This window comes from Maylandia zebra, linkage group LG6, assembly GCF_041146795.1.
Source record: "Maylandia zebra isolate NMK-2024a linkage group LG6, Mzebra_GT3a, whole genome shotgun sequence".
NCBI lineage: Eukaryota > Metazoa > Chordata > Actinopteri > Cichliformes > Cichlidae > Maylandia > Maylandia zebra.
Genome location: NC_135172.1, coordinates 31055405 through 31068672, shown reverse-complemented (window position 1 = coordinate 31068672; position 13268 = coordinate 31055405). Strand labels below are relative to the sequence as shown.

Genomic DNA, 13268 nt, shown 5'->3' with positions numbered 1-13268 from the left:
CATGTCTGGTAAATTATGTTTCTTTATGTTGCTTTGGTTATACTCAGTGTATTCAGGTCCTATATGGGAGACAGGTGTATGGGGAGGGCCGCCCACTACTTCCTGTTTATACAGGGTCATGAGGTCAATGATTGCATCGCTGGGTGTAACCAAATGGAGGGTTTTTCATTTTGTATAGTATTGTTTTCTTTTCTCATGCAAAGCTCTGTAGTGCCTAAGCATGGATGAGGTGTTGTTGTTATATCCCAGCTCCCTGGCACATAGCAAACACTTCACCTTGTACAAAAGTAAAGACAGCTTAACATAAATTGTATCGCACCATCAGTATTATGAAAATACATCTTCTGTAGAAATTTACATACCTTGTTGGGAGGAATAAGATCAAAATGTTCCCACACAGGGGAGGACATCCTCCTCTTCTTAGCTGGCTCCATTCTCTCCTGACTTTCTCTCCTCACTCTCATAAACCTCCAAACTCTCACTAACCGCAACTCTCCATCAAACACCTACATTTTGAATGAAGTCTGAGGGGTTTATATCGCTGTCAAATCTCGCGGCAAAGTTCGAACCACGTCATGAACCAGTCATGTGGTACAGCCGGGCAGCGAGGCTTCGGAAGTCATCATTTTCAGCTCCTCCCATAAATGAAGCAAGCCTCGATACGCGCATCGCGGAAACGCCCCCTCCATTACTCGACACAAGCTTCGAAGCCTCGATACAGAACGTCACATCACTACTTAAAAGAACTTCAATCGTCTGCTAATGCTATTTACTTATCACCTTCCTTGCTGCTTAAGCTATGCTACATCACAAGCTGTAATACAGATAAAATTATAAGAATTAAGCTCAACAATTCAGTCAGTCTTTTGTTTTCAGTAACCTATTAACCCAATTATTTTTGTTAAAGTACACAATAACACAAAAATACTTTATGGACAAGAGACAGATTTTATTTTTATTTCAACCTTGTGCTCATTTGAGTCCCATCCACCCATTTCCATGTCCCCTCTCTCTCTGAGTCAGTCAGTCCAATCCACAAATTCTTCTTGAACTTGTTCACAAAGTTCTTTCTTAGAAAGAGAGAAACAAAATGTAACCATAGAGAACTTAAAGTGATGTATCAGTGTATCAGTTGTTTTCATTCAGTGTTTAATTCTTTGTTCTACACACATCTGTATTATGTTTGAACACACACACAAACCTGTTCCTGTTGATAATCATCAGGTCTGCACTTTTTTGACGACAGTTTTGTCGGCTTTCCTCCCAGGATTTCGGCTCCGAAGAAACTTGGAACAAACTGCCATTAGAGGCCACCCAGTTTTGTTTATAGTCTGTTTAAGAAAATGAGATTAATCTTGTCTTACTGTAATCCATATAATCCCAATCATGAGCCTTTCAAAATATTGCTTTGAAGAAGCAATCAGTGGTACAAATTCAAAAAACTTCATGTAAAACAGAAACAAAAGGCACTGCACACAACATATCCAGTTTTACAAAAATATCATTGTATGTATTTAAAAGCTGTATATGTTAAAAAGTATTATGTCAAGCATTTTCACATTTTGTGGTCTCAGAGGGAATGCATAATTTGTCTTGAATAAGTTTTTGAGAATTTGCTCAAGTCAGCAACTGTCACTCTCGCTGGTCACGTTGTCGTAAAGCTTGTGTAGCATCACTGCCTCCATTTCCCACTGAGATTTGCCTTGGGTGACTGTGTTGGACACATCATCATAAAATACATGCATCGCCTGTGAGGATTTTGGCATGCTAATTATATTTCTGTTGTACTTACAAAGCAAAACCAGGGTTATGAGTCCCATCAGGAGGAAAAGACACAGCAGGCCCAGATGAATCACAGCAGCTCTGCAAGAACTCTGCTTTACAAATTCAGCACCTGCAGGTAGAAATCAAAAGTAGTGGACAAACCTTTTGTCACAGTTGCGGCAGCAGTCATGTGAAGTGGTGAGAGATGGACGCAAGTGCCGGCACTGATTTACTGCAAGTGAGCTTTATTTACAAGTGACACACGGAATGCTATGCAGAAGTGGACACTGGGCTTCCGAAAGATTGTCATGAGGAGATTTTGAACAGCAAAATCTTAAAATAAAGTGAAAAAGTTTCTACATTGACGTTGAGGAAGACTACAGGAGTGTACGACTTGCTCTGCTCCTAATCTACAGCCGCGTTGGAACAGAAATCGAGGGATGAAGAGAGCGTGCCAAGCTCCAAAGGTGACAGCGCAGAGGGAGATCAGCGTTGGAATTATGACTCTGTAGATGGCACAGACACCAGGAGCCATGACCGTGACTGGAAATGACCACCTAATGCTGTTTCACTTTGCCATGCAAAGTACTTTGACACTCTGGAGAAGGTCTTTCCTCTGTATTATTGTTGTTGCCATTTGCATGTGAGAGCTTAGATTGTGGGGAAGATTAAAGATGAACACTCTCCACAACCTTGGTTGTCTGTTCTTTGTGTGTTTTGATTAAAGAATGTTAGCTACCGCTCACTGCTCGTCTGCAGGCTTTATTTAATGGAAAACTTCCACAACACACGTCACTGATGTAAAGTGGCTCATAATTTCTCACCTGCTTTGTGCTGAAGTCTACAATCAGCTTCTTAGTTTTGCTGATGTTTAGGAGAAGGTTATTCTTCTGGCACCAGTTCTCCAGGTTCCTGATCTCCTCCACATAGGCCTTCTCGATGTTATCAAAAATCAGGTCCACCACAGTGTCAGCTAACTTGACAATGGAGGTATTGCTAAGTGAGATAAAGGGAGTGACATGTTTTCCCAGCCTCACTGCTGGGTCTGTCTGTGAGAAAGTTGGGGATACACTGACATAGTGATGAGCTGAGATCTAGACCCTTCAACTTGGTAAAAAGATTTGAGGAGATTATTGTGTTGAATGCAGAACTGTAGACCACGAATAGCATCTTAACATAGTTTCCCCTGCCAGAGTCCAAATGGCACAGGGTTGTGTGTAGTAGGTGTGATATGGCATTGTCCATGGAGCAATTGGTCTACTATGCAAACTGTAGTGAATCAATGGTGGCAGAAAGTGAAGAAGTGATGAAGTCTTTGACCAATCTCTCATAACACTTCATAACAAATGAAGTCAGTGCTACTGGGCGGTAATCACTGAGACAAGCAAGCTGTTATTTCTTTAGAACAGGAACAATCACCGACTGTTTGAAGCACCTGGGAACCACTGCTTGAGCCACACTGAGATTGTGAACACCGGTGTTAGCTGCTCATTGAGTCTGTTGCCTTGAGTCTGTTGCCTTCCTGGTGTTCACTTTACTGAAAGCTTTCGTCACGGTGTGCCTTGTGAGGATTAGCGCCTTGTCTTCACTGGTGGACCAGTGAAGTGTCGGCATTCATCATTGTAGAGGCTTGTTGTTTATAGTCCGTTATTGTGCGCAGTCCCTGCCATAGGCTCCTAGAGTCAGACTGTTTTTTTCCCCCATAGTTCGGCTTGTCCTTTTTTACCACACTGTGCACAATGTATGATGTAGCCTTGTATTGATCCATATTAAAAGAGGCGAGCTCTGCTTTGTAGGTGGCAGTGTGCAGCCTCAGAAACTCACAGATGTTTTTGTCCCCCCATGGCCTCTAATTTGGAAATGTTCAGATGATAGTTTTTTTCTACTGTATCAACCCCTAGCTTCCCAATTAATCCCACAACCGCTTCCTTAAACATGTCTATGTCATCATAATTTTGCCGGAACATGTCCCAGTCATAAAGCTCATCATCAAACACGCAGCGTGGCTATGGATTGGTCCGTCCTGTGTGCGATCTCCCTTGTGACTGGTACTTCCTGCTTAAGCCTTTGTTCTTAAACAGGCATAACGAAAATGGCGGAATGGCCTGACTCCCAGATGCCGCCAGGGGTTGTGATCTGTAACAGTACTTAAACGGAGTAGAACAGTGGTCCAGTGTACTACTGCCCCTGAGAAGGGCAGGTGATGTATTGGTAAAGGTTGTAAAATGTGCGTCTGAGATTGACTTTGTTACAATCTCCCATGACAATGAGTGCAACATCCTGGTGAAGTGTTTGAGAGCCTTGTGTAGCTCGCATAAGGCAGTGTCCAAGTCTGTGTGAAGCAGAATGTAGACTGTGCAGGCTATGACTATGGTGAATTCCCAAGGAAGACAGAAGGGGTGACATTTAATGATCAAAAGTTCCAGGTTTCTCGAAATTTCAGGAAAATAACTCGAAATTTCGAGTTATGGATCTTTTTTTTTTTTTTTTTTAGTGGCGGAAAACGGGCTTCCATACAGATGACAGCTTACAGTCTTGCGCAAAGATGAAGTGACTTCGTACAGCCCCGATTTGCAGATGCTGTGCACAGAGGTTCAGAAGCAGAAGTCCCATTGTACCACGGCAGACATGGCGTGTAGGTAGGTGTAGGTGCAGTTCCTCATGATATTAATGGCCTTCTGCTTCTATCTGCACATATCAGTCATAGACGCAGTCTAGTACAAAAGTATGGCATCATTTTTGGTCCTCTATTCTCAGCGCACTTTAAAAAAAACTTTGAAATTACAAATGTTGCATTTTGAGGAGAAAATAATTTTTAGCGAAGAAAAGTTTCATTTGAGCAAACAAAATTAATTGCTGCATGCAAGAAATGTATTTCAGTGTTTGCGATTATCCATATACACACACAAGGACAGCCCCTCTCGTTCAGTTGGAAACACGGTCCAGAATGTAGCTAAATCCAATGGACTGGTTTGGTTTAAACTAGATTAAAACCAACAACGGTCTTAAAAATATATATATATTTTAAAATAAAATAATTAAACATACTGACCAAAACATGGATTTAGCTACACTTTGGACAGTGTTTCCGGAATGCAGTAGCTAGCGAGCTGATTGGAAACCAAAACAGCCAAGAGAATTTTTGCATCCAAGTCTGTGATTGGTTGGTTTTGTGGCACATTTACAACGGTGTACAGAGAGAGTTGAGCGTGCACGGAGCAGAGATGTTGAGAGTGCAAGCGACACACTAAGAACTGGTCCAAAGATGTCTGTCAGCACACAGAGCAGAGATCTGAGGAAGAGCAAATGCCAACAACTGAGCGAGAGGGGTTGTCATTGTATGTGTTTAAAAGCTGAAGGGGTGTGAACACACTCCAAAGCAGCTGTATGCTGAACAAAACTGGTCTGTTGCAAGTTCAGAAAAGAAACTGAGCAATAATAAGAATCTAAGATCTGATTTCCAATTGAAATAAACCTTTCTGGGTTTTTAAACGTCATTTTCTGTCGATAAAACAATCATTTGTGCCATCATAACTTATATCTGAAAGTTTATTACTTGACATCAAGTGAATTTAATTTTGACTGAACTGTTTGTTAATCTGTAGATACTGGAGAGACACACAGCCGGATAATTGGGAATCACACGAAGACTGTGCTGAACTTAGTGAAGGAAAGCCAAACTCAAACTGGAATGATTTGCAATGCAATCTTCAAAGAAATTTCATATGTGAGACTGAAAACTAAATAAGCTGGTGCTTGGTGTCCTGCTCACTGATATTTCAGCATCCAGTCTGGAGAAACAAAGGATCAGACTATTGATATGCAGTTCAGAAATTGAGTTTGTAGGAGTGTTTTATTAAAATTAAGTTCAAATTACTTGTGGTGTAATGTATTTAATGACTTTGAGCATTTGGGTTTGCAGTCTGCATTCTTCATGTATAAATAGCTGTGTGATACAATAAGTGACAACAAATGAATAAATAAACAAACCAACTGATAAATCTTTTTTTTTTATCAATTCTTGTTAATTTTATGAGCTATCACAGGCTAAAGATGCTAATTAAAATAACTGAATAATTAGTTATATCTGTTACTGAATCCTATATTACTATAGTAGCATTTAGAAGAGGTTCAGTTTATTCAACTGATAGGCATTAGTTAACCATTTTTATTATTGTATGTGAAAATGTTTTTGAATGCAACAATTTTATGCTTTATGTTCCCATTTTCTGTTCCTCAGCAGCAGTGGTGATCTATACCATTAATACAAAAAATGCTACATCATATAAAAACTTTACAGTCTAATTTCTTAAGTAAATTGAGTCTGTAAGTCATTATCAGTAGAATGTGTTTTTTTTCCCCACAATGTTTTGCACAGAGCATATTTTAAGAAGTTTAAAGAGATGATTATTTCAGCTGGAAACAGCCATGGCGCTTTTTTATTGTCACTGCTGTGAATTCATTATGCTGCCTCATTAATCGTGAAGTCAGATGAAAATTAAGTGTTAGACTGGGAAGAACAAGTTATCAGAAAGAGTGTGAGAAAAAGCAGTAGGGAAAGGAAACTCTAATTAGGCTCTGTAAGTAGAAAGACTTGTGGAAAACAGATGTGCAGACACACATAATAATGAATGTTTGGCTCAAATTTGTCCTAAAGCTGCAGTCAGATCAAAGCATGACTGCAGAAACTCAGGCAAAGGTTCGCCTCGTGATTTTTGAGCCAATCAGAGAATTTACCAAAAGCGAGCCATGTGTTCTAAAAGTTTTGAAGTTTGTTTGCTGTCTGGGGCAGCCTTAATGTTGGAGGAGTAACTGAATCATACATTACATTAAAAGAGAAACCAAATTTTTATGTGGGAATCAAAGACAATACACACACATACAGTTTATACATGTTCTTTGAAAACAGTCCCCTCACATAAAGGTGCTATAAAAAGACTTTTTTTAAGTATAGACTTTTAAGACTTATTTCAGAAAAACATTTAAAAAAAAATGTTTTAAAGGCAATTATTGACTAATAACTAAAAATCCCAGACGTAGCATTTTATAATGTTTTTCACTGATATTTTAGGATTTAGTCCACATTGTTGTCCATTGTTTTCTGACATCATGCAGCTGGAGGACATTTCTGTAGAAGAATGCTGCATGATATATGATGTCAGTGCGCCCCAGGGTGGCTGTGGCTACAATGTAGCTTGTCACCACCAGTGTGTGAATGTGTGTGTGAATGGGTGGATGACTGGATGTGTAAAGTGCTTTGGGGTCCTTAGGGACTAGTAAAGCACTATACAAATACAGGCCATTTATCATTTACCATGATGTCAGTAAACAATTTCTGCAAGTTGATATTCGTGACCAGACTTAAAAGTCTACCATTTCATTGACATTTTTTTTTTATATTTTTCATATGTTTTATATGTATATTTGACATTGAAGAAGTCATCGTGCCCACTGCTATAGAGTCCCTTCCTTTGTTTCAGCCTCGCCTACTTCTTGTTTCTCTTCTCTGTTTAAACAATGCCTCGGTCAGGAACTGTGAACACAATATCTACTTCTATCTACATTATTTTAACCACAAATCAAATGGCAAAGTTTAGCACCGATCAGTTTCTAAAAAGAATGAGTGGGTGTCCAAATGGTAATTATCTATGACTTCCCATTTTTATGATCTTCCTCTTTTTGTTTTGTGTCCTACCTCTTTTTTGAAAAATCAGACACAACTGCTGTTATATCAAGTTTTTCAAAAATACTCTGAATACTTAGAGTACAGTAGAAAAAACTGCAACAGGTGTGTGTTTAATGTAACATAGCCTGACAAAATAATGTCGGAAGGATTGTACGCTAACCCGGGCAGCATCAAAGACTTTCCCTCTGACAAGAAGAAGGAAAGTATAGTCGACATCTATGTAAGTGCAGAAAGCCTGAGAGTGTATGATAACCCCTGGGTGGAGAGTACGTCACCAAACACCCCTGGACCGACAGGAGTTCAGCACACAGGTATGCTCATGAGAAGTATGAATAACAATAACACACACATTTCTATTCTATTTACCAGATTTTCATATTTAATTTATTGGCTGATTTGCTAGAGCAAATGCAATAATGTTACCTCTAAAAATGTGTTTAGATGTACTGCACTATAATTTAGGCTTCTTTTATGAATCTATAATTATTCGTCTATTTCTTATATATTGTTCTTGTTAAACACCTTTAGTCACTGAGAAAACCAGAAAGAGAAATCATTTCAGAAGTTGTTCAATGTTTCTGGGTTTGTTGTGTCTTCTCCTCCTGGTTGGGATCATCTGTATTGGTGTCCAAAGTGAGTTTCTGTTTTGTTTTCCAAATGTAATTTACAAATTATAACAGAATTTCAAATTATATCATAGAACATATGTACTGCTTTTTTTATTATAAATATTTACATATTTGTTTACTTTCACAACAGTGAATAACAACAAAAACAACTGTGAGAAGCTGTTGCAGTTACTGGCAAATCTCAGAAATGAAAGAGAATGCTTCTGCCGGGACTTCTGTAGTAAGTAGACTGTTACCTCTGCGATTTGTCTTTCAATGAGCAATTTGGAAAGATTTTTTTCTGTTAACAGGATCTGAGAATGGATCATCCCCTAAACAGACATTTTATATATATTTTTAGTCTGACAGCTTTTGCAATGATGATGATGATGATCTGAATATGATGTTGTGCCAAACACATTTACTAGAATTTATTTACCCACAAGGAGCTCCATTTAAAAAAAAATGCATTACTTAATTTATGATTTAATCTGTATTATTAAAACAAATATTTTAGCTTTTACAGCCACAAAAACAGTTCACATAACAATCTGTAAACTATAGCACATGTAAATTTGAAAAGGAAAAAAAAAGAAGACAGAAGGTTTAAAAAAAATTTGGTATGAATGTCTGATGCCATTAATCTACGCAGAAATTAGGAAATAAGGCAAAGTGTTCCTTGTTGTGTTGTTACACAGGCGATTTCAGGTTCCACATTAACCTTTTCAGCACACTCACTTCTGTGTTTATAAGTGAGACAATGAGTCAAGCAAACAAGTTCTCTTTGTTCACATGTTTATATAAAAGTAGAGATATTTCCCAAGAGTGGCACAGGGGGGACCAAGAAAGCAGAGAAAAAAAAGAATAAATAAATAAATGAAGATAGTGCTCACAGGAAGCCAGGATTGACACACTGTAGAAAACTGTCTAAGAAAACTGTGTCTAAGTGGTGTTGTAAGAGACCTGAAAATTGTTTTGTTAGATAAGTGTTTAAGTTATAGTGAAAATTAATGCTTTAATGAGTTTTCCAAAATTAGGATAAAGCATATTAGGCTTGAGGTCATCATCTAATTATCTTGTTTTTTTTTATCTTTATGCAAGTTAAATAAATAAATAAATAATATTCTAATCAATAATTTTAGACATAATAATTTTAAACTTGTAGTTAATTTAAAACAGACATTATATTAGCAAACAATAAATATTTATTAAGGAATGCATGTATTACATTAATGTCTTAGATATTTATTTATTTACATAACTTACTTTAATTAATTTGGCTGGGCAGTTTTATCTATAACAATAAGACATAATATATTATAATATATGGAAACAAAACCTTTAAAATATATTGCTTGGAGTACAATATTTAAATTCAAAATATTGTTGGTTAAAGTGTACTTCAGTAAAGTAATTGAGTAATGTAAAGTTTCCTTCTGGTCTTGCTGTCAAAGCCATGGCACTTTAAGGTTAACCAAGTTAATCATTCATGCTGAAAAGGCAAATTTGCTCAAATGTGAACTTCAAAAATTGGCTTACTTAAACTATATTGCAACGTAATGTTATAATGTAATATATTTTTGTTTTTAAAAATGTAATCGATTGAAATTTTAGATTTTAATAAACTGGGTAGCCAAAGCATCCATTAAACACACTTTTAAAGCAGAGTGTTTACTGTGAAACTACTTCCTTACTCATGTTTTTCTCTCTCCCTCTGTAGAAAATTCCAAGGCTCAGTGTAAATGGCCGTGATCAAAGAAGGACCTGAGAATGGATGGATGCAGTGGTGGTCCTAGCCTGTTTGGTGCCCCGGGCGAACACACCCTCCCCCCCCCCCCCCCCCCCCCCCCCCCCACACACACACACACACACACATAAAACATATTAAGGATTATACATTAACATAAAACTGTTGTCGGAACCATACTGAATATCACCAGAGAAACACACACACACACACACACACACACATATCAAGAGAGAGAGTATGCATTGTATGCAAATGGCTACCAAACAGCCATCATAATTCGTCATACAATGAGAACAGGACAAATCAACAATTGACAATGACTAATTAATATTAAAATCTGTAACATAATGTATTGTTTGGAGTTTAGTCTGTTACTGTTATTATTTTTACCATTTCTTCTTGGAGCAACTGTAATCCACATTATTTTCTTAGGGATTAATAAAGTATTCTGATTCTGATTGTTTCAGGATGACCTGCCATTATCCAATGACACATCTGCTTACCTGTATCTTTTGTTCGTTTCTCCTCCTCTTCTTTTCTCTTTTTTCTAAACTGAGCACCTGATGGCTTTGAACTTTTCTTGTCCATCTTACATTGGTTTTAATTTTGCACTCCAGTATGAACACAAATCCCCCAACTCAAGGATCACCACAACATAACCTAACACACCTACACCTTAGTTCACAGATTCACTTTGTCTAAGGTGTATTTCTGGGATTTCACACAACTCAGGATTCAAATCATGAATACATAATGGGCTTGGATTTACAACATTATGAACCCCTTTCCACGGGTTGTGTGTGAGACATTAAATCATCAAACTGTAAATTATAAATTTTAAATTGTTATTGATCCCTTTACCCCTGGTCCTAAAGTGTATATTTATTTTCTTACTTTTCTTATATTTATTGTTTGTTTACTTGCACTGCTGTAACTGGAGCCTTGTCGTCTCGTCTCTCTATATACTGGACTGTATGTAGCGGAGATGACAATAAAGTTTACTTTGACTTCAGCAGTACCGAGGGCTCTCGCGCTCACTTTTCGCGTATAGAATTTCGAAAAAACATCGGTGCAAATTATAAGTCTGCATCATGATGTCTGGTGTATTCGTGTTTGTTGTTTTGTTTTTATTTTGCGAGTTGGTTATTAGATGCTGCTTCAGCCAGCCAGTGAATCCCCCGCCGCCCCGCCCTCTCCTCCCTGTGCAGCAAGCAGCAGGCGCCCTTACTCCCAGGACAGGAAATGGGCGATAGAAAACCGATCGGTGCCTATGCCATTCCCAATATGCGCTGGCTGATGTCGGGGCAGCATGAGTACGAGCATTTTTTTTTTTTTTATTTTTTTTTGCCGATGCCCGTGATGCCGCCCCCACCACGATGCTGCCCCGGGCAACCGCCCGTGTCGCCCGTATCAAAAACCGCTACTGGATGGATGCAACAGCACTGCTGACCACACAACAGTAGCCTACGTATATATAAAAATGCTCATTCAAACACATTTGGACAGAATTACTGATTTTTAACATGACATGGCATTTTACATAGTTGTACAATTATATTAACACTGATTCAAAGATAACTTTTGAAAAATAATCAAGTATAAATCAGCTTGTGTGCAGTGTCAGCTTCAAATATCAGATCAAAATGTCATATTTTTATATGCTATCATAGGTTGTGTCATTTAAAGAAAAAATAGGATGTAATGATATACATGAAGAAGATGTTAATCATTCACACGTGTCATTTTAGTGATAGTGTTCTTGTGTAATTGTACAAGAAATACAAAATTTGCAAGGTAAAAAAAAGATTTATAATAAGCAAGACGTATAAACAACTCATCGTTGTCAAAAATACGACTGCCTGTGGTAAAAATATCTGGGTTATAATTTTATTTTTATTTTTCTGTTTCTGCAGGTACATTAACCGGTGGCTTATAAACATTTTTCATATAATGTTTATATCTCTGATTAATTGTGAATGAACTGTGTGAATTAGCAATATTATTTGTCAAATAAATGTTTACTTGCTGTTACTCTGGATATTGCTGGAAAGAACAAAAAATGAGGTTATGCATCTGGCATGCCACGCTGCTCAAGATATGAACCATCAAATTGATAATGTTATAATGGTTTTTTTGTCAGGTAGTTATGAAATTTATTCCACTTTAACATTTACACACTACTGGCCATGTTCAATTAAAGGAAGATCTGGAGGAAAACTATAGCTTAATGATTAAGAATGTAATGTCAAGTATTCTGTATCACAATGACCAAAGAAACTCAGCATTTGGTTATTTCCACATGATAACCCAGGGATATTTTAGTGAGTACAATGAAGTGTACAAAATTTAAAGTGGGCAAGGTTTCTACTGAGTTATGTTTCTTTTAAATTGCCATACATTTGGTAAACATCGGTATTTTTAACAAAGAAAATTGTAAAAGTATTGTCATTGTTGTTGACAAAATGGCACTGAAATCTGTTAAGTAGTTTTGGGGATATTCAGTGAAACAGGCACAAGTAAACAGATGAAGTGGAAATAAAAGATGTGTGGAGAATTTCATTTTCAATTTGTTAATAATTTTTATCTGCAGTTTCTGGGCATGTACACACTTTCTTCTTCTTCTTCTTCTTCTTCTTCTTCTTCTTCTTACGGCTTCTCCCTTTAGGGGTCGCCACAGCTGACTATCTGCCTCCCTTTAACTTTATCCCTATCATCCTCTGTTACAACAACCCTCTGCATGTCCTCATTCACATCCATTAACCTTCCCTGTAGTCTTCCTCTTTTCTTCCTCCCTTTTAGCTCCATATTATCATCCTTTGTTCCACTATCCACTATCCCTCCTCCAACATCCAAACAATCTCAAATCAAATCAAATCAAATCAAATCAAATCACTTTTATTGTCACATCACATGTGCAGGCACACTGGCACAGCACATGCGAGTGAAATTCTTGTGTGCGAGCCCCACAAGCAACAGAGATGTGCAAACACAACAACACAAACGAGCAAAATACAAGAATGGCCAACCTGAAACTAATAAATATATGTACAATATATAATAGTGTATGCATTTCTGGATGTGTATACTAAATATTTTCCTACGTGTGTGTGTGTGTGTGTGTGTGTGTGTGTGTGTGTGTGTGTGTGTGTGTGTGTGTGTGTACACATTTTTACAAATTAAATAGTAAAAAAATAAAATAATAATAATAATAATAATAATAATAATAGTAATAAAATATATAAAATATACAGAGTTGAATATGTGCAAAACAAGTGGCATTTATATACAGTGTGGAGTGCATAATGTTGAATCTCAACTTTTCCTCGCGTTTGTCTCCAAACAGCTCAACCTGAGCTGTTCCCTGATGTACTTTTTAATTTTTTAATTTTCAACTCAGCCCATTCTGCACACTCCCAACAAAAATCTTAACATCTTCAGCTCTGTCACCTATCTTTTAGTT

At 37.4% G+C, this 13268-nt stretch overlaps 1 protein-coding gene across 1 annotated transcript; it reads left to right on the top strand.

Moving 5' to 3' along the window:
- Positions 1-7543: 7543 nt before the first annotated feature.
- LOC143419194 (uncharacterized) lies at positions 7544-9871 on the top strand. The gene is made up of 4 exons (XM_076885476.1): positions 7544-7761; positions 7979-8083; positions 8210-8299; positions 9779-9871. The coding sequence occupies exons 1-4, from the start codon at positions 7587-7589 to the stop codon at positions 9808-9810; spliced, it is 402 nt and encodes a 133-aa protein (XP_076741591.1). The 5' UTR covers positions 7544-7586; the 3' UTR covers positions 9811-9871.
- The last annotated feature ends 3397 nt before the right edge of the window (positions 9872-13268 follow it).

Coding starts and splice junctions, on each gene's coding strand:
- LOC143419194 (XM_076885476.1), top strand. CDS start 7,587: ATGTCGGAAGGATTGTACGCTAACCCGGGCAGCATCAAAGACTTTCCC. Junction 8,084..8,209: donor CATCTGTATTGGTGTCCAAA/GTGAGTTTCTGT, acceptor CTTTCACAACAG/TGAATAACAACAAAAACAAC. Junction 8,300..9,778: donor CTTCTGCCGGGACTTCTGTA/GTAAGTAGACTG, acceptor CTCCCTCTGTAG/AAAATTCCAAGGCTCAGTGT.